The sequence below is a fragment of the Carcharodon carcharias genome, chromosome 2 (assembly GCF_017639515.1).
Source record: "Carcharodon carcharias isolate sCarCar2 chromosome 2, sCarCar2.pri, whole genome shotgun sequence".
Lineage (NCBI taxonomy): Eukaryota > Metazoa > Chordata > Chondrichthyes > Lamniformes > Lamnidae > Carcharodon > Carcharodon carcharias.
This window is the reverse complement of record NC_054468.1, coordinates 205,777,131-205,799,673: the sequence shown is the minus strand read 5'-3', so window position 1 is coordinate 205,799,673 and position 22,543 is coordinate 205,777,131. Positions and strand designations below refer to the sequence as shown.

Genomic DNA, 22,543 nt, shown 5'->3' with positions numbered 1-22,543 from the left:
TAGTTGGACTGTGCTGTACCGCCTATACCTCATGGAAAAGTTTATGCAGAACAGCGCCTATGGCCACAAGTCCATCAGACAGTGGTCTGCACGTAACATCCAAGAGGCCCTGGGGGAAAAGGAGATGGTAGATCCTGGCAGATGGTCCCCTATGGTTCATTTGGCAGAATTTCTCATAGCCAGAGCTTTCAAACAAACACCAAGATGTAGCTTGGCTGGTGGCCTATATATCCAGAGTCTCACCCCCTCCACATGTTGCCCTCAAGGTGGCTGTGTTGGGCAAGAGACCATTTTCCACCTCCTTGCGGAATGTGTCTTTGCAAAGAAGATCTGAAGAGAAATGTAGTGGTTTTTGTTGAGGTTCATCCCTCGCAGCAGGTTTATGTGCTCAATGGGCTGTTCCTAGGGATGCACACCAAGATAAACATCAACTGCAGCTGGAGGACTATCAACTTGGTGAAGGACACTCTTTGGTCTGCCTGAAACTTGCTGGTCTTCTGGTCAAAGAGTTGTCCTCGGCTGAGTGTTGCAGACTGGCACATTCCAAGGTCCAGGACTACATGCTGAGGGACACACTCAGCCTGCACAAAGGCACAAATGGGGAAAGGTCGCTGTCTAATGTCTTTCAGCTATAGTACACCGAGGGGCTGGAAACTGTGTAGAACCCCTCCATCTGTATGCCTGACAAGGAATGTACATTGTGAATATCAAGAGTATTGAAATTGTATTGAGGCACCCCACAGTGGAGCATGCTGTATAGAGAAAAGTTGAATTCTATTACACTTTCTGTAATTTTCAATTTGAAATGTTTCGCCCTCAGGCTGTATGCCTGAGAATTTTTAAAATTCATTTATGGGATGTGGGCGTCACTGGCTAGGCCAGCATTATTTGCCATCCATAATTGCCCTTGAGAAGGTGGTGGTGAGCTGCCTACTTGAACTGCTGCAGTCCATGTGGTGTAAGTACACCCACAGTGCTGTTAGGAAGGGAGTTCCAGGATTTTGACCCAGTGACAGTGAAGGAATGGTGATATATTTCCAAGTCGGGAGATAAGTGGCTTGAAAGGGAACTTCCAGCTGGTGGTGTTCCCATGTGTCTGCTGTCCTTGTCCTTCTAGATGGTACTGGTCATGGGTTTGCTATCTAAGAAGGTTTGGTGAGATCCTGCAGTGCATCTTGTAGATGGTACACACTGCAGCCACTGTGCAGCAGTGGTAAGAGGAGTGAATGTTTGTGGATGGGGCACCAATCAAATGGGCTGCTTTGTCCTAGATGGTATCAAGCTTCTAGAGTATTGTGGGAGCTGCACTCATCCAGGCAAGTGGAGAGTATTTCATCACACCCCTGATTTATGTCTTGGAGATGGTGGATAGGCTTTGGGAGTCAGGAGATGAGTTACTCACTGCAGGATTCCTAACCTCTTTAGCGAAGGCTAAATTCTCTCTTGTTGGAAATGGTCATTGCCTGGCACTTGTGTGGCATGAATGTTACTTGCCACTTGTCAGCCCAAGCCTGGATATTGTCCAGGTCTTGCTGCATTTAGATATGGACTGCTTCAGTATTTAAAGAGTTGCTAATGGTGCTGAACATTGTGCAATCATCAGCGAATATGCCTACTCCTGACCTTATGATAGAAGGAAGGTCATGGATGAAGCAGCTGAAGATGGTTGGGCCTAGGACATTACATAGAATGTATATTGCAAACATCAAGAGTATTACAATTGTACTGAGGCACCTAAGAGTGAAACGTACTATATGGAGTCAAGTTGAATTTTATTGCACTTCCTGTAATTTTCAAGTCGAAATATTTTACAATATACTTTTACAAATTTTATGACTAAATTATATTTTTGAAAAGAAAATGGGAATGCTGGCTGATTTGTTTTTTCACCCTCTATTGCTAAGGTATAATGAAGTCAAATGTGGTGTCCCTCCTGCTGCCCAAGCTCTTGCAATAATTTTATTGATCCCATCCACATTCACTTCCTGTGAGTTGTTTTCCTAACCCTTGCAGAAGCTTCCTTTCACCTGACAGAAATGCTCAAATTCGAGAGGGTAAAACCAGTGCAACTTCACCCTTTTAATAATGACAAAAAAGAAAAGCAAATAAATGTTGGAAGTCTGAAGTACGAGCAGCATTTGAAAGGGGAAGGTAGCTTAATGTTTCAGATCTTCACTGTACCAGTCCTACTGAAGGGTTCCACACAAGGCATCAACTCAGGGGTTCCCAAACAATGAGTCGTGGCCCCCTGTGCGGTCACAGGAAGAGCAATTGGGGTCATAAACTTCAAGGCAGCAATGGCGACCCTGGTGTGGAGGCTCTGGTGTGACAGATCTGGGACTGGCTCCATGCTTCTTTATATGTGCCTGCAGGTTTTAATTTCTATCTGTGATTCAAATGGTGTGTCTTAAGAGAAATTTCTCTGAGGTCCCTTCAGTGCCTGTAAATTGATCATTGAAAAAGACATCTAGCTGCTCCTCCAGGTGCCGCCTCCCTAGCTCTGACAGCTTTCACCACTGTCCCAACCCCCCTGCCCCCCCAGCTCGACTCTGGGGTCAGAGCAATTTTCAAGCGTTAAAATGAAGTCATAATAGGAAAAAGATTGGGGAGTGCTGCATCAACTTATCTTTCATTTTCAGCTGCTGAATAACCTAATGCATATTACCAGTATTTTCAATATTGGTGAAGAGATTTTACTGCATATTGTCATAACGTTCCAATTGTAATAACGCTGATTATGTCTAACTGCCAGTTCTAAGAGCGCTGGTTGATGGAATTTCATTCAATTTTTCAGGATTATTCTGTATTCACAGGAAAGCCTAACAATGGCACAATGAATCACAGTTTTCGCCTAAACCCAGATACAAGTGTGTCTGTGCGTGCTCTGTATGCATAAAGCAATAATTTCTGCACTCCTCACTGATGGGACCATCTCCAGTTAAAAGATCAAAGTGCCTAACTCTAACATTTCTTCTTTGGGCAGAGACATACTTCCAAGCCATCCAGAAGTTAACGTATGCAAATCAAAGAAACCTGACCTCTCCCAGCTGCATAGTCATTTTTAGCATCAATAATGATAACAAAAACAAGTGAGAAAAGCAGGAAAGACAGACTGAAAAATGTGTGCACGCATATGGACACTAGGGAAATAAGCAAACAAAAAAGTTGAACAAAAAAAAAAGGAGACATTTTAAGTCGAGATAATAAAAACGGTGCAAATGCTGAGGTGTGACATTAAAACAGAAAGTGCTGGAAATACACAGCAGATTAGTCAGCATCTGAAAGGGAAGAACATCGTGGTTCATTGAAAAGTGAACCCTATTATTCCTTGTTTAGTGTCTGACCAAATTGCTTTTGTATTTCAAGCACTTTCTGTTCTTATTTTGAGAAACAATATAGATTTAATGAAAGCAAAAACTGCGGATGTTGGAAATTCAAAACAAAAACAGAAACACCTGGAAAAACTCAGCAGGTCTGGCAGCATCGGCGGAGAAGAGCACAGTTGACGTTTTGAGTCCTCATGACCCTTCAACAGAACTCATCAATACTCCAACTGAGGCCAAACCAGTGTTTTATGCACATATACATCCAGGTCCCTCTGCCCCTGCACCTACTTGAGAGTATCCATTATTTTATATTGTCGCTTCGTGTTCTTTTGACCAAAATGAATTATTTCACACTTCTCTGCATTGAACTTGATCTGCCACTTGTCTGACCATGCCACCAACTTGTTTATGTCCTTTTGAATTTCTACACTGTCCTCCTGACAGGTCATAACGCTTCCAAGTTTTTAACCAAGATTTTAGTCAGCTGCTCTAATATTGCCTTATACTGTTCCTGTGTGGCATCTCAGAATATTTTGTTACATTAAAGGTGCTATATAAATACAAGTTGTTGTTCTTTAACTCGACAATCACAAAGAGTTCATGCAAAATAAGGATAATTTGAATGTAATTATCCTGTATGCAACTAGAAAGTTGACACAGTACCAATTGTCTGCAAGGAAACTCTGAACCAGTTGCCCTTGGAGGGATTGCATACAAAGGCCAGCATTCTGCCTTGCCCTGCATGTTGGTGGCTTGCTACTGTTCACTGAGGCAGCAATTACAAATCTAAACTCACATCTAAACACTTTGTGGTATACTGTGCTGGTGCCCCAATTTACAGCACCAACATGATCAGGCAGCATTGATCACTTATTTCTGAAGTCAGTAAGCTACTTAGTACACAAAATGTATTGACTTTTGAAACTCACTACTTGTGCACGTGTTTAGAGAGCAATAATGCTACCTGAATCAGTAGCCTGCTTTCCTTTATTTTTGGACACTTGTTAACATGTTAACAAACGTGGATAACCCAGAACAAAAAATTGCTATAATGTCAATTTTATTTTACATCCATTACACTCATATCTAATAACACAACAACTTATATTTAAAAGGCACCTTTAATGTAATAAAAGACCCCCAAGGTGCTTCACAGGAGCATTATAAAACAATGTCTGACACTGAACCACAGAGATATTAGGTCATACGACCAAAAACTGTGTCAAAGGGGTAGGTTTTAAGGAATGTCCTAAAGGAGGAAAGTGTGGTAGAGATGCAAAGAAGTGTAGGGAGGGAATTCCAGGGCTTGGGGCCTAGGCAACTGAAGACACGGTCGCCAATCGGGGAATGATTAAAATTGGCGATGCACGAACGCCCAGATTTAGAGGAACACCAATATCTCGGAGAGTTGTGGCGCTTTAGGAGGTTAAAGGGATAGAGAAGGGCGAGGAATTTGAAAACATGGAGAATTTTGTAATGAAAACATTCCTTGACTGGGAGCCAATGTAGGTCAGTGATGATAAGGGAGCAGGACTTGCTGCAAGTTAAGACAGGGATAGCAGAGTTTTGAGTGACTTCAAGTTTATGGAGGATAGAATGTGTGACAGAAGCTAGGAGTGATCATCAGGTGGTGGTGTTCCTATGTGCCTGCTGCCCTTGTCCTTCCAGATGGTAGCAATCACGGATGCACTTGGCAGTATCAGGCATTTTACATTCTTGTCATAACCGATCCTTTCTTGGAATTATGGTGATTGATAATTTGCATATTTTCAATTCTAATGAGCAACTTCTTTTTCTCCTTGATGCCAATAGACTGACATGGCGTCATGAAAATATAATATTGTTCATAATATTGTGATTTATTGTAAAGGTAGGTTAATAGTGGGGTTTGGATTAGTTTCTCTGTGGGAGATGTGTGTGAGGGGTTTTAATTGAATTGCAGGCAGCTGGTCTGGGTGCTTTGAAGTATCAGAACAGAAGCTAGGTTTGAAATGCTAAATACGTAAATATAGTTAAAGTTTTAGAATGGGAGGTGTGAAGAACATTTGCATTTTTAGATGGATTAGTTTGAATTTTAAAGAGATGGTAAGGTGTTACACCTAGCAAACAGAGCTAAGCCAAACAGTGTGTTTATTTTTCCCAAGGATTACTGAAACTTGAGTACTATGAAAGATTTATATTGTGGAAAAAGTGAGTTGCAAAGAGATATTGGGACAATAGGATTTACATTAAAAAGGCAGAAACCTGTATAAAGGAGATAGGGTTATGTGTAAAAAGAAGGAATTCTAAAATCTAACAATGTGAAAAGCCTCCAACCTCTATGTACGAAGCTGCTGTCTCCAGGGACCAAAGCTGAGAGAATTCACTGTGAATATCCCTGTCCACTGTAATGTGTGCTTTGCCTGGGTCTGTTAAAATTTATTTTGTTTTTACTGTTACCTTAACGGAGGTGTAACTGGGAGTCAGACTAATTAGGGAAGCTAGGAGTTATCATAGCAGTAATTTGTATGTGCTTAAAATCTTTTCTTTTATTAATAAATGTTTGATTTATTTTTGTAAAAAAAACCTCTAAAACTCAGTGGACTTATTACTACTGAATTCAAGGCACGCATCTTGAAATAAAAATACAAATTGCAAAAAAATTGTGGCAGCTGTTTCAAGTTTCCCTCTGGGATTTGAGCAGCTCAGCATTTACCATTTGCTGTGCCATAACACATGGGTTGAACCTTGGGAATTCTCTCCTCCCTTTACTCACCAATCAACATTATTCAATGGAACAGTTCCTTAGTCAAAAGAGAGCAGCAGGAATTTGGATCTTTAAATTCAACTTTCTGAATGTTTCTGTTATTCTTAAGCAACTGTTTATTAGCTAAGGGTGTAGAATATACTATCAGCCTGGATCTTGTTTTTTAAATTTGTAGGTGAAGGGCTAAGGCTCAAAATGACATTACTAAGGAGGAAATAAAGTGGGGAAGTACTGGTAAACCTCTACAAAGAACCTAGAAACTTGAAAAAGAAATTTAAATAAATCTTCCAGAATTCCCTAGATACTTGTGGATCAGAATGTAGCAAATGTAACTGCTATTCAAAATAGGAAAGGGAAAACAGATAGGCCGGTTAGCTTGACATCAGTATTAGGGAAAATGCTAGAATTTATCACTGAGGAGGTGGTAACAGGGTACTTAGAAAATCATATTATTAGGCAGAGTCAACATGGTTTTATGAAATGGAAGTCACGTTTGACAAATCTTTTAAGAGCTCTTGGTGGGTGTAACTAGCAGCGTAGATTAAAGAGAAACCTGTAGATGTCATATATTTGGATTTTCAAAAGGCATTTGATGAGGTGTCACATAAGAGGTTGTTATACAAGACTAGGGCTCATATGTTTGCAGGTAGTATATTAATATGGATTGAGGACTAGTTAACTTATAGAAAATAGAGAGTAAAATAAAGGGGTTATTTTTAGGTGAGCAGGTTGTAACTCTTTCGAGTACAAACCCATTTCCATCTGTTTCAGTTGAAGTTACATTGTTTCATAGTTTCCCATTGTGAGATTTGAACTCTTGATCTTGGGGTTACAAACCCAGTACCATAACCACTTGGCTATTTAGGCCAAGCTTTTGAGCAGGTTGTAACTAGTGAAATGCTGCAAAGATCAGTGATTGGGCTTCAACTATTTACAATCTATATCAATTAGTTAGATGAGGAGATGAGTAGATTAGGTGTAATGTATTCGTTTGCTGATGGTACAAAGGGTAGCTATTTGGAGGACACAAAGAGACTGCAGTGGGACAGAGACAGGTTTAAGTGAGTTGGCAAGAAGGTGGTAGATGGAGTATAATGTGAGGAAAGTCAAATTATCCAACTTGGTAGTAAGAAGAGAAAAGCAAAATATTTTTTCAATGGTGAGAGACTAGTAAATGTTGGCATTCATAACTGTCCTTCCACATACATTGTTGAATATTAATATGTAGGTACAGCAACCAATGAGGAAAACAAATGCTTTGTTAGCCTTTATTGCAAGGGAGTTGGCGCATAAGTACAAGGAAGTCATACTGCTTTACTGAGGTCACACCTGAAGCGGTGTACTGTGGAAGTTTTGGTCTCCTTACTGAAGGAAAGATATAGTTGCCGTAGTGTAATATAGATTCACTCAATTGATTCCTGGGACGAGATGTTGTCCTACAAGGAGAGATCAAGCAGGGCTGAGATGAGAAGTTTATCCAATCTGAAGCTTGTGAATCTTTGGAATTCCTTAAACCAGAGTATTGTAGATGTTCAGTCATTGAGTATATTCAAGCCAGATAGATTTCTACACACTAAGGGAATCAAGGGAGAGATTGGGAAAATGGACATGGGATAAAAGATCAGTTATGACCTTACTGAATGGCAGAGCATGCTCAAGAGGCCATATGGCCTAATCATATTTCTATTCCTTTTGTTCTTACGTAGACTGTAATATTCTGAGGTGCATGTAAGGGCAAGCTAGATAAACATGAGGGAGAAACGAATAGAAGATAATGCTGATAAGATTAGAAAAACATGGATGGAAAGAAGCTCATGTGTCCACTGTGACTCAGTGGCTAGCTGAGTTACAAGGTTCCAGGTTCAAGTCCTCACTCTAAGATTTGAGTATAAAAATCAAGCCGCATACTCCAGTGCAGCACTCAGGGAGTGCTGTGCTGTTGGAAGTGCTGTCTTTCAGATGAGACGCTAAACCAAGGCCCCGTTTGCCCTCTCAGGTACCATCTTTTCGAAGAACAGGGGAGTTATCATCAGTGTCCTGGTCAATATTTATCCCTTATTCAACATCATAAAAAAACAGATTATCTGGTCATTATCACATTGCTGTTTGTAGGAGTTTGCGGTGAACAAAATGGCTGCCGCATTTCCTACATTATGACAGTGATTGTACTTCAAAAACACTCCATTAGTTGTACAGCGCTTTGAGACATCCGGTGGTTGTGACAAGCACTGTATAAATGCAAGACTTTCTTTCATGCATGGACCAGCTTATTTGAATGACATGTTTCTGTGTTGTAAAATTATATGTAATTCTTCATTACTTCAGTATTTACTAGCAGCAAACAGAAACCATGGCACCAATTTTTCAGGCCAGCTTCTTTCCAGGTTGCAGGTTGATTGATCAGAGAGCAATGAAGTTTTTACACAGCTGTTCTATACAATCCTTCCTTAAATATAAGGGCAGGCCCCTGGCTGGATCACACCTTTTATTTGAGTAAGACTGTTGGTGCACTTGAACCTATGCCATAACGTAAAGGCTCTGGAGCACCAGCAGCTGAAATAAAGTCTTATTTTTAGTTCCTCTGTGCAATAAAGTCAAGCATTAATCTTCAATGTACTGCAAAGAATTACCGGTAACTTAACTAAAGGAGAATCCTTGTTCGAGTAAAATATTAAGTTATTAACTTTGCATCACAAAATAATCAAAATCTGGAAATGATGGTCAGGAAAGGTGGCTGGGGCCAGGATGCTAGATTCATTTCAGAAACAGCTGTATATTTTCATGGAAGAAGGTAGAGTTGGTATTTAGGAAGGATGAAATCAAATGGACCAAAAAAATAGAAGGTTGAAATCAAATAGACCATGGATGAAGTAATCTTCTTCATCCATACGGATCTTATGATCTACCCCTATCCGTTTTGCAGCTAGCAGTGAACAATAAAGCAAGAATGTCACCAGTCACAGCACCAACCATGTCTGGAGGTCGAAATTTCAACAGGATAAATAAATATTAAAACACTTTAAACATAATTCAGTAGCCTGTGCTTTAGACGAGCTCTAATTTTTACCACTCGCCAACATTCTGCTAGTCTGTTTCACAGCATTCTAGAAAACTGACATATTGCACCACCATCCACACAGAAACTTTCCCCCCTCGGTGCAGTTGGCAGAAAGAGACATTGATGCATCGTGTTTCAAAGGAACAGGGCTCAAGCTGTTTCAATAATTTATTTGAAACTCTTAATCAACTGAATACCATTTAGCAGCTTTGATCAAAATAACAAACAATTTGCTGCCATCTAAAGGTGAAAATGCACAGTCTCCTTCCTTAAAAAACAAGGCCGAACCAGAACCTTTGGTAACTTTTACACTGTAAGCAGATAAGCACAAATGAACAAGCAATTCATAATATAAAACTGAAAGGAAATTAAAAACATTTCATTTTCTGCAAAAAAATAACTTTTTAGGTGGGCGGGGTAGGATGTAAATATCTACTTTTGCTTTTTATTATTGCCAGGGTATATTTTATTAGACAATTAAAATGCTGATAAGAACAAAAAAACTGCGGATGCTGGAAATCCAAAACAAAAACAGAATTACCTGGAAAAACTCAGCAGGTCTGGCAGTTTCGGCGGAGAAGAAAAGAGTTGACGTTTCGAGTCCTCATGACCCTTCGACAGGACTTGCGTTCGAGTCCAAGAAAGAGTTGAAATATAAGCTGGTTTAAGGTGTGTGTGTGGGGGGGCGGAGAGATAGAGAGACAAAGAGGTGGAGGGGGAGGTGGGGGTGTGTGGTTGTAGGGACAAACAAGCAGTGATAGAAGCAGATCATCAAAAGATGTCAACGACAATAGTACAATAGAACACATAGGTGTTAAAATTAAAGTTGGTGATATTATCTAAACAAATGTGCTAATTAAGAATGGATGGTAGGGCACTCAAGGTATAGCTCTAGTGGGTTTTTTTTTATTTTTAATGGAAATAGGTGGGAAAAGGAAAATCTTTATCATTTATTGGAAAAAAAAAGGGAAGGGGGAAACAGAAAGGGGGTGGGGATGGGGGAGGGAGCTTACGACCTAAAGTTGTTGAATTCAATATTCAGTCCAGAAGGCTGTAAAGTCCCTAGTCGGAAGATGAGGTGTTGTTCCTCCAGTTTGCGTTGGGCTTCACTGGAACAATGCAGCAAGCCAAGGACAGACATGTGGGCAAGAGAGCAGGGTGGAGTGTTGAAATGGCAAGCGACAGGGAGGTTTGGGTCATTCTTGCGGACAGACCGCAGGTGTTCTGCAAAGCGGTCGCCCAGTTTACGTTTGGTCTCTCCAATGTAGAGGAGACCAAAATGCTGATCCTATTTGGTAACCAGAAGTGGGAACTTTATCTGATGTTTATCTTCTTTATTCAGAGGATGTTTTGAACAATTTGCACTAACTCAGCTGAGATCAGCCAATACAGCACAGGCTGGAAACCAAGCTCAAACCTTCAGTACTAGTCTGGCCCTCAAGGCTATCAAGAAGCATTGCAGTGTGACTCAATAACCAACCCCCTGGAGGGAGCAAAAAGCAGGAAAGAGTGGTGAAGGGAGTGAGAGGAAGCGCTAGAGAGCAGCAGCGGGAGGCAGACAACATGGGTGGTAAGGAGCAACGAAAGGAGCAGGGGGCGCAGGAGGATGCAAAACTGTTGTGTGTTCTTTTCTCTTGTTTGTTATATCTGCACCATCTTTGATGGAGGCAGCCCCCAGGGACATTGCTGTCAGTGACATCACAGACACTACAACCTCATGTGCAGGGAGTGCACCTCTGGAGTAGCAGCGTCATCCAATATAACGTTCTTTTTTTTCCTTCCCTTTTTGTTTCCCTATTGTTCCTGGCCTCCCACCATGGTTTCCATCCAGTATTGCCATGTAGCTGGGAAAGTGCGGGAGAATATGTGGCCAAAAAGAAACATACATACTGAGGTCTCTGTTCTATGTCCTACCCAATTCTCTATTTCCAAAGCGGTTACAGATCAGATTAGATGTAAGAAGTTTCAAAACTACATGTATCTCTTTTTTTGACCCCAGTGATTGATTGAAAAGAAACACAACTTGACAGATCAAGTGAGCAAAAAAGTTGCAAGAAATGAGGGCACCATATAATTACACTTAATAATAATAAAATGCCACATCTACTTTAAATGATGGTAATTATTTGCTTATCCTGGTATTACTGGTATAATTGCTGTTGTGTTTTAATCAGTCAAATTAAAATAAATGACACATTCTTCCAATGAATGACAAGTCTGCCCTTAAATCTAAAACATGCAGTACCTCTGATACCGTGGACAAAACTACCTGCTCATAAAATTAAACTGCACAATTTTCCAGTTTCAACCTCTTACTTTTGTGAAATTGGGGGGGCTGCAAGGTCAGAAGTGGCTACAAAGCCTGATTCTGTGTTTCTCAGCAAACAGTATTATAAATTGAGATTTAGATAAATAAGCTACTTTTCCCAAAGAAGAGTTATTCGACTCAAATTGTTAACTCTACTCTCCACAGTTGCTGCAAGACCTGCTGAGTTTTCTAGCACTTTGTTTTCATTTCAGGCTTTGTTGTTTGTAATAGACTCATTTATTTCAAAGTTTACCTTCTTGAGCATTACCATAATTTACTACTGTTGTTTTACTTTGGATTCTGGGAGTCCAAAGTCTGTGAACTGCCAACCTAGCATCTGTATCCTTAACTCCCTTTAATCTGTAGCAGATTCATGGCCCCAGCATTTAATGATCATATAAGGTTGCTGCATGGATAAGGGAGCTCAATTTTGTAATGTAAATGCCTGGAATCAATCTTTCAAAATATTAACTAAAACAACATCAATATAACAGGAGCATAGAATAGGATAGCTGATACATCTTATTATATCATATTGTGGCATTGAGAATGAGATTAATAACAAACACAAATGCTGGATATCTGAAATAAAGCTTCAAAAACACCAAAACTGTCAGAACTGCCCCCCTTTACATTAAATTATTTCCATAAATTAGCTGATGCTTTTTAAACTGAAATTTATAGGAAGTCAGTCAAGTGATGGCACATAGGATGCTGAATCTCACAACTGTCATATTTTCAGCAAATTTGACAAACACTAATTCAGTAACACGACTCCATTGCTAAAACGTGCCCCAGGACACTCATTTGTTTACTTTTGTGCCAAAAACTTCACTACTCAATAGTACTGAAAAAATCCCAAGCCTGATTAGAACGTCAATCATGGTCCCCTAACTTGTGAAACTCTCCTGACTCCCTTCTTGCGTCATAGACAGGTTACACAAAAAAACAAATCAGATGATAGGTTATCTTCCACAAACACCTAACCAGCAAACTCATTCTCTGTCATAATCTTTATCATTTTTCTTATGAATATTACAATTAATAGTACTCCTTGGAGTAAACTTCTGCTGTTCCTCCCACGGTCGAAATACATTTGCCCTACATCTTTTCCTCCTCACTCCCTCCTCAATGCACTTGCAATCCAGGTCCACTTTCAATCAATAACAAAAGTATTAACATATATTTGGAAAATACTGCAGGGCTAATATTGTGCTTCCAGCAGGGAGCCATGTTCACAGGAAGTGCAGATCGGAGAGTTGAATATACTTCCATGCTATTAGACTGTGGCTTCCCTGTTCTGAATGATTTAAATAACCCAAGTATTTTCAATGATAACCAATATGTTCCTTTTTGTTAAGAAAACAAATCTTGAATGAATATAAAGAATTACGCTGTAAAGAAATAGGACATCTGGCCTAACAGGTCTATGCTGCTGTTTATGCTCTACATGAGCCTCCTCCTGCATTATATATAAATCACTTCACAAAATTCAAATCTATAAAAATGTACAATCATTTAGCAGATCAATATGTTGCTTAAATTCAATCTTTTGAAGACAGTTTCATGATCCAAATATCAAGGGCACTTGTAGCTTGGTTATAATAGTCAAGGGAATATATTGACTAATAGATTTCTTATGTAAACTTCACTGACCTACTAACTGGAAGGATTAGCTAATTTATTGAAACAAATTAAACTGAAGTGAATCAGGTAAATAAAATGACCATAGAGCATATAGATGGGCAGCATGGGGGTTTTGTGGGAGCTGCCCTTAAAAAAAAATATCAGCAGCAGTGTCTCTTCCCTGTTCCCTTCATGTTTTACCTGATCGTTACACAGCTAAATACAAAGCGTTTAAAAAGTTGCAATCTCACAGAAGGTTTTAAGGTTGAACAACTTTGGTGTCTCAAAATATGTCAGAGTTCTACAAATTCCTTTTGAGGGAAGCAATAATCTCTTTCATACCACAATCAATTATATTACAAAAATTCTGAATTAAAGCAGATAACTAGAAATTCAGGTCAGGTTAGTCAATAGCTGAAAGAGAACATTAGCTTAAGGTTCTGATGAAAGGTCTTAGTTTTGATGAAGGGGTTTTAGTCCTGGTGAGGGGTCCTGTCCAAAACCTTAATCTATCTTCTTTTACCCCAGATGCTGACAGACCTGCTGTGGATTTGTGTCATTTCTTGCTTCTCTTGCAGTTTTCAGACATTCACAGTTGATCCCCATTGCAGTACAGTTCTATGGGTGCCAGCTGTCCTCAATAGTGCACCCACTTGGCAATTTTTCCAACTTTTGACTTATAATTCAAAAAATGTTTATTTTGTAAAATTTTGTTATCAGTATCAAATGATAGTCACCTGTCAAATCATAATGGCAAAAAAGGAGGCTATTTGGCCCATCAAGTCCATGCCACCTCTCTGAAGAGCATTCCAGTCAGACCCATTCCTCCGCTATATACCCATAGGCCTGCAAGTTTAATTCCCTCTGGTGCCAATTCAATTTCCTTTTGAATCATTCATAGTCTCCACTTCCACCACTCTCCTAGTCATTACCACGCACTGCGTAAAAGAAATATTCCTCACATTCCCCCTGCATCTCTTACCCAGAGCTCTTAAATCTGTGTCCCCTAGTCCTTATACAAACAGCTAATGAGAACATTCTTTTCCTTGTCCACCTACCTAAACCTATAATTTTGAACACCTCTATCAAATCTCCCCTCAATCTCCTCTGCTCCGAGGAGAATAATCGCAGCTTCCTAAACCTAACCTAGCAGCTAAAATCCCCAATTACTGGAACCATACTAGGAAATCTCCTTGGAGGAAGCCACAGGGCCTACCTCTTAAAAAGCCTGCCTCAGTTCTCCAGGACTTATCACAATTGTTTTATTAAGCATTAAACCCTCCAGCCCTCACCCCTCACAACCCCTCCACCCACTCCCTATGCCCATGCATGCCAACTCATGACAACCCACCCATCCCCATGACCGCTTATAGCTCCTATGCCAACTTAGTGCCAATTGATGCCCCCTATACACCGCCCTTTGCCCTTACACCCTCCATGCAAACTCACCCAGTAATCACCACAAGCAGATCTCAGGAGCCATGCTGAGGTGGAATAAAACAAACTTCTAAATATCTACTAAAGCCTTTAGTATGTAAAAAAAAAGCACTCTCATTCATGAAAAACCATTCAATGCACTTAAATCCCCTCAAGTACTTAATCACATATAAAAATAAATGTTTGTAGTCAAAACCCCACATCAAAGACAATTAATGACTCCTTTGAACTGTCAATCAACATAAGAACATAAGAAATAGGAGCAGGAGTAGGCCATTTGGCCCCTCAAACCTGCTCTGCCGTTCAATAAGATCATGGCTGATCTGCCCCAGGCCTCAACTCCTCTCTCATGCCAGCTCCTCATAGCCCTCAACTCCCTGATATTTCAAAAATCTATCTACCACAACTTTAAATACTTCCAGTGATCTAGCCTCCACAACTCTCAGGGGTAGAGAATTCCAGACATTCACTACCCTCTAGGAGAAAAAATTCCTTTGCATCTCAGTTTTAAATGAGTGTCCCTTTATTCTGTAACTATGTCCCCTAGTTTGAGATGCCCCCACTAGTGGAAACATCTTCTCAACATCAAGCCTGTCAAGCCCCCTCAGATTCTTGTATGTTTCAATAAGATCACCCTTCATTCTTCTAAGCTCTAATAAATAAAGGACTAACCTGTTCTTGATAAGTCAACTCTTTCATCCCAGAAACCGGCCTGGTGAATCTCTTCTGAACTGCCTCCAATGACAGTATATCCTCACTTAAATATGGGGACCAAAACTATACACAGTACTCCAAATGCGGCCTCACCAACATCCAATATAGTTGTAACAAGACTTCCCTATTTTTAAACTCCAACCCCCTAGCAATACAGGCCAAAATTCCATTTGCTTTCTTAATTACTTGCTGCACCCGCATGCTAACGTTTTGTGTTTCATGCACAAGAACACCCAGATCCCTCTGTGCTGCACTTTTTTGGAGTTTAAATAATTTAAATAATAGTCTGCCTTTTGATTTTTCCTACCAAAGTGTATGACCTCACTTTCCTAAATTAAACTCCATCTGCCAAGTTTTTGCCCATTCACTCAACCTGTCTATATTCCCTCGCAGATTCCTTATGTCCTCATCACAATATGCCCTCCCATATATTTTTGTATCATCAGAAGATTTGGATCCATTACGCTCTGCCCCCTCCTCCAAGTCATTAATAAACATAGTAAATAATTGAGGCCCTAGGACTGATCTTTGTGGCACTCAGCTAATTACGTCTTTCCAGCCTGAAAAAGACCCATTAATCCCGACTCTCTGTCTTGTGTGTATTAACCAATCCTCAGTCCATACTATTACCCCCAATACCGTGAGCTCTTATCTTGTACAATAACCTTTTATGTGGCACCTTATCGAATGCCTTCTGGAAATCCAAATACACTACATCTACTGGTTCCCCTTTATCAACTCTGCTTGTTGTATCCTCAAAGAACTCCAGCAAATTTGTCAAACATCATTTCCCTTTCACAAAACCATGTTGACTCTGTTTGACTGCATTAAGCTTTTCTAAATACCCTGCTATTTTTTCCTTAATAGTGGACTCTAGCATTTTCCCAACGACAGATGTTAGGCTGACTGGCCTATAGTTTCTTGCTTTTTGTCTCCCTCCCTTCTTGAACAGGGTCGTCATGTTAGTGGTTTTCCAATCCGCTGGGACCCTCCCGGAATCCAGTGAGTTCTGGAACATTTCGACTAATGTCTCCACTATCTCTGCAGCCACTTCCTTGAAAACCCTTGGATACAGGCGACTTATCTGCTTTTAGACCCATTAGTTTCACAAATACTTTGTCCCTCATGATAGAGACTGTTACAAAATCTTTCTTCCCATTTGCTCCTTGCTTATCAAACTTTGAACTTACAGCACCCTACTGTGAAAATGATGTTGTGGAAAGCAGTCAAGCATTAATCATGCTATAACGATAGCACTTAGGGTTATGTCAATAAACGAACAAATAGCTATTTGAATTGCTAGAATAGATTTTTTTGAACTCTCGGGCACAGGCAGGCAGTTTTTTCAATTTTCAAAGGGCTGGCCATTTAAATAACTTGACAGCTTAAAAGTTCTACAGACCTTTCACAAACATTTACGACTTCTCTAAAATGTCGTAACTCCCACACTTCAGATGAAGTCCCTAACCCCAGCAAAAATGGGGTCTGTTTGAACTCAGCAGTGAATTCTCATGGCTCTGCTGAGTCTGGATTTCCCACATGTGGGAGTCACATCCCACCTCCAACATCCCTCCTCCACCACTACAGGCAAAACTCTGCCAGGTATGGGGGCAGCACTTCCAGTTCCAGGGTTCATCATTTTGGATACACTGCGAACTCTCCATGACTCCACGAAAGTTCAGGCCATAATATGAAAGTGCAAGAGCTGTCTATGAAGAAAACCTAAAAACCTACTACATATTATTGAGGTTGCCCCAGCTGCACCCACTGAAAATAAATAAATAAAAGGATTCAAATTTAGAGTGCTGAGACCACTTGCAGTGCCCTTATTGCTCCCTTAACTCATAAAATTTTGGGGTTCAGGTTCACAAGACCTTAATAAGTTGCACCTCAAGTTAAAAGCTATTGGAATGCTGGGTTTTACGGCAAGAGGTTCAGAACATAAAAATTTGAGATGTAATGGTGAATCTATGTTATACCTTACCAAGACGACAAGTGGGGGGTTTATACAAGTTTGGGGTCTATATCATAGGAACGACACTGGACAATAGAAAGGATACAATGCAGATTCACTAGGATGCCGCTTGGTATAAGGAAACACAAATGCAAAGAAAAACCTTAACAATTTTTGAAGATCATGGGGTGAATTGATAGAAGTATCCAAAATTACAAAACAATTGAACACAGTAGATAAAAACAGACTATTTTCTATTGTTGAGGGGTCTGGATAAACATAAATGCAACAGATTTAGGGCAGGTGGTGGAAGAATGTTTTCTACAGAGGTTTTTAAGGCTGTAGAATGCACTATCAGAGTTAGAGGTGGTAGTAGAGACCTCATGAACACTTTAGAATAGGTTAGATATGTAGCCTGTCATCTCCGTTCCTTAAGTCCAAGGCAGACTTGAAAGGGAATGGTGGACAACTAGTTTAGCCAATCACCATCAGACTTAGCTGAACCACGTAAAAGCGCTATTGGGTCCTGCTTTTATCTGCTGAAGCTGCTCACTATTTCAGAGTCATGCTGAAATGCAAAGATAACCTCTGTATTCTTTTCCCTGTGGCACATCATCTTATTAAATCACTGTCTTTCAACTGTCTCCTTCATCTGTACCTCCAACAAGTGCAAGGAGCTCATGGGCTTCTTCATAAGATGATCAATATCCAACAGCTGCCTCTGCTGCTTCCCTCCCTTCCACCAGGCCAAATTTCTTTACAGCTTCCCCTCCCCTATCCCTAGACTCAAGCCTTTCTCTTGATTCTCTCCTATCCCTGTCATGCCCTCTCTGAGTTCACCTTGTTCATGAGACCCTCGCCTGCTCCCTTAACTCCATTCCTACTAAACCGCTAATCATCAATTTTCCCTCCATGTTGGCTGACATTGTTCATGATTCTCCCTCTTCAGCTGCATGCCCATTCTCCTTTAAATCTGTTGTCATCACCCCCTCCTCAACATTAACACCCATTAATCCCACCATCCTTGCAAACTACCATCCCATCTCCAACCTCTTTTTCCTCTCCAAAGTCCTTGAACGTGTTGTAGACTATCCCATCTTTCCAAAACTCCACCTGCGAATTCCTCCAATCAGGTTTCTGTCTCTGACACAGTATTGAAACAGTTCTTATCAAAGTCACAAATGACATCCTATGTGACTGTGACAACATAAACTATCCCACTTGGTCCTTTTCAACCTGCAACAGCCTTTGACATGGTTGATCACATTATCCTCCTCCAACGTCTCCCCAGTGTCATTCAGCTGGTTCTGGTACTATCTCTCTAATCACAGCCAGAGTATCACTTGCAGTGGCTTCTCTTCCTGCTCCCGTACCATTACCGCTGGTAGCCTCAAAGAATCTATCCTTGGCCTTCTTTTTCTCACCTATGTGTTGCCCCTCAGTGACATCATCCAAAAACATGGCATTAGTTTTCACCCGAACCTGACGACATTGACATCATTGACTCCTTCACTGTGTCTAAATTGTCAGATTGCTTATCTGGCACCCAGTACTGGGTGAGCAGTAATTTTCACCAATTAAGTATTGGGAAGCCTTTATCTTGGTCCGTCCACCAAACATCTTTCCCTAGCTACCTACTCCATTCCTCCCCCTGGAAACTTTGAGACTAAACCAGACTGTTTGCAAACTTGGTGTTGTATTTGATCCCAAGATAAGCTTTTGATCACATATCCATGCCAACACTAAGACTGCCTACTTCCATCTCAGTAACATCACTCAACTTTGCCCCCGCATAAACACTTCTGCTGCTAAAATCCTCCTTCATGCCTTTGTTACCACTAAACTTTATTCCAATGGCCGGCCTTCCACATTCTACCCTCTGTAAACTTGAGATCATCCAAAACTGCTGGCTTATCCTTACTCGCACCCAGTCCTGTCCTGGCATCACCCCTGTGCTTGCTGACCTACATTGGCTCCCAATCAAGCAATACCTTGATTTTAAAATTCTTATCTTTGTTTTCAACAGAGCCGGCACACGGGATTGGGCCTACTGCACGTAAAGGAAAAAAATCAACACAGACTAATTAAGCCAGCTTCTCTTAAATGCCTATTAACAATTTCTCCACTCCCACCCAATCCAACCAGAGGCTGGATTTACTTCCATTCTCATCACATCCAAAAAAATCATAACTTCTGCTAACGTTTTAATATATTACTGAATTATTTAACCTCTGGTATTAAAACCTAAGTTGTTCAAGGACAGAAATTTGTGACTTGAGAGTTAATCTGCAATCTGTTGCAAGTTATTTGACTTTCGTTGATCTAAATTATTACATTAAATATATATCCAGTTACCATCATGCTTTGTTCTAAATAAATTAGAGTTCGTTCATTTTACTGCCCTGACTTGTAGTCACGAATTCAGTTCCAGGTCTGTGAAGTTTATTTACTTCAGCTGATCCATGTGAGGGAAATGCAAATATTGGCCCCAGTGTCCCTCACCAAGGGAGCAAGAAAAAAGAATCAGGCAAGGTTCCATTCCTGATCACTATCCAGTTGGCTTGGCATGTGTGTAGATAATGGGCAAGAACACGCTTGATGTTCTCCCAGGAACAGCTTGCCACAGTTACAGGGCTTCTAGCACCAGTGAAACTACACAGCTTAACATGAGCTATCACCTTCAAGAAAGTATTGGGGGAAAAAGGAGGGCACACTGTCTGTGTGTTTGGTTTAGGGGGCTGGGGGGAGGGGGGCGGTGGAGGAAGGGTGGGGGGAAGGAATGTGGGAGGGAGAAAAGGGATTTAATTTCCTGCATCATTAAACAGTTCAATTAAAAAGAACTCACCAAGTGTTCCATGATCTTTGCACTTCTTGGATACATGGCGAGAGTCTCATCATAAAAGTGCTTGGCTCCCTTCAAGTTACCTGTCACCTCTGCCAGCCTCCCACGCATAAACATTACATCATGTGACATAGAGAAAAGATTTGCTGCCTCTTGGATGCAGAAGGAGGCTTCTTTGGTCCTTTGTAGCTCGATAAAAAGTTCAGCTAGTTTAAAAAAGTGAACAGTATTAATTATTCAAATTCCTTGAAAGGGAACTGCAACCAAACAGAAAAAGGATTTTCATCTGAAGTGTTAATTGTTTTTAGATTTCACAGTGCTGCATTCTGTAAGTGAACGAATACTAGGTAGAAATTTGTTTTTACATTCTTTCATGGGATGTGGGCATCACTGGCTAGGCCAGCATTTACTGCCCATCCCTAATTGTCCTTGAGAAGGTGGTGGTGAGCTGCCTTCTTGAACAGCTGCAGTCCATGTGGTGTAGGTACACCCATAGTGCTGTTAGGGAGGGAGTTTCAGGATTTTGACCCAGCGACAGTGAAGGGACAGCGATATATTTCCAAGTCAGGAGGGTGTGTAGCTTGGAGGGGAACTTGCAGGTATTGGTGTTCCCATGCATCTGTTGCCCTTGTCCTTCTAGATGGTAGAGGTCATGGGTTTGGAGGGTGCAGTTGAAGGATCCTTGGTGAGCTGCTGTAATACATCATGTAGATGGTACACACTGCTGCCACTGTGCGTTTGTGGTTGGGGGAGTGAATGTTGAATGTGGTGGATGGGATGTCAATAAAGCGGACTGCTTTGTCCTGGATGGTGTCAAACTTCTTGAGTATTGTTGGAGCTGCACTCATCCAGGCTAGTGGAGAGGATTCCACCATACTCCTGACTTGTGCCCTGTAGATGGTGAACAGGATTTGGAAAGTCCAGAGCTGATTTATTCACTACAGAATTCCCAGCCTCTGACCTGTTCTTGTAGCCACAGCATTTATATGGCTGGTCCAGTTCAGCTTCTGGTCAATGGTAACCCCCAGGATGTTGATAGTGGGAATTTAAGAATGGTAATGCCATTGAATGTCAAGGGGAGATGGTTGGATTCTCTCTTGTTGGAGATGGTCATTGCCTGGCACTTAAGTGGCAAGTAAATTTCGTGCCACACATCAGCCCAAGCCTGAATGTTGTCCAGGTCTTGCTGCATATGGGCACGGACTGCTTCAGTATCTGAAGAGTCGTGAATGGTGCTGAACGTTGAGCAATCATCAGCGAACATCCCACTTCTGACCTTATGATGAAGGGAAGGTCATTGATGAAGCAGCTGAAAATGGTTGGGCTGAGGACACTACCCTGAGGAACTCCTGCAGTGATGTCCTGGGACAGAGATGAACTCCAACAACCAGAACCATCTTCCTTTGCGCTAGGTATTACTACAACCAGTGGAAAGTTTCCCCTTGATTCCCATTGACTTCAGTTTTGCTAGGGTTCTTTGGTGCAACACTTGACCAAATGCTGCTTCGATGTCAAGGGCAGGCACTCTCACCTCACCTCTAGAGTTCAGCTCTTTGGTCCGTGTTTGGAACAAGGCTTTAACAAGGACAGAGCTGCATGGCCCTGGTGGAACCTAAACTGAGTGTCAGTGAGCAGGTTATTGCTAAGTGTTCCTTGATAATACTGTTGCGACACATTCCATCACTTTGCTGATGATCAAGAATGGACTTATGGGGTGGTAGATGGCTGGATTAGATTTGTCCTGCTTTTTGTGGATGGGACATACCTGGGCAATTTTCCAGATTGTCAGGTAGATGCCAGTTCTGTAGATGTACTGGAACAGCTTGGCTAGGGGTGCAGCTGGATCTAGAGCACAAGACTTCAGTAGTATTGCCGGAATGCTGTCAGGACCTATCACCTTTACAGTATCCATTGCCTACAGCAGTTTCTTGATATTGTATGGAGTCAATCAAATTGGCTGAAGACTGGCATTTGTGATGCTGGGGACCTCAGGAGGAATCCAAGATGGATTATCCACTAGGCACTTCTGGCTAAAGATGGCTGCAAATACTTCAGCCTTCTCTTTTGCATTGATGTGCTGGGCTCCCACATCATTGATGATGGGGATATTTGTGAAGCCTTCCCTCTCCTCCTGTTAGTTACTTAATTGTCGACCACCAATTGTACATTGTTAGAATGCATTATGATTCCTATTCATTACACACAAATCCAGCATGACTTCGGCCAGGACTTTGGAGCAGAAACGAAAGTCTGAAATGGGATAGTAGGATTTTTTTTTGAGGAAGGATATGATTAAAGAGACTTTGAAAAGGATGATAACAGTGGCCAAGAAGGGAACCATCAACAATGTTAGTAAGCAAAGTTAGGTTTCCAGGAGTCCCTGGAATGGGACTTGAGCCCACAACCTTCTGCCTCAGAGTTAACAGTGCTCCAACTGAGTAATGCTGAAATGTTTAAGGCCTCAAGTTTGCTTTCTTTTCCTATTCTCTACCTTCCTGTTCAAGACACTAACTCTTGTTGGTTATAGTTCTG

The 22,543-nt window shown here is 41.1% G+C and overlaps 1 protein-coding gene across 9 annotated transcripts in view; it reads right to left on the bottom strand.

Annotated features, from left to right (window-relative positions):
- The window catches only part of LOC121272215 (tetratricopeptide repeat protein 7A-like), a 319,628-nt gene that overhangs the window by 71,621 nt on the left and 225,464 nt on the right, over positions 1 to 22,543 (bottom strand). For all 9 annotated transcript variants that reach the window (XM_041178745.1, XM_041178766.1, XM_041178758.1 and 6 more), the window contains one exon: positions 20,015 to 20,217. In XM_041178745.1, the coding sequence (XP_041034679.1) occupies positions 20,015 to 20,217 (203 nt within the window). The remainder of the gene's footprint in view (positions 1 to 20,014; positions 20,218 to 22,543) is intronic.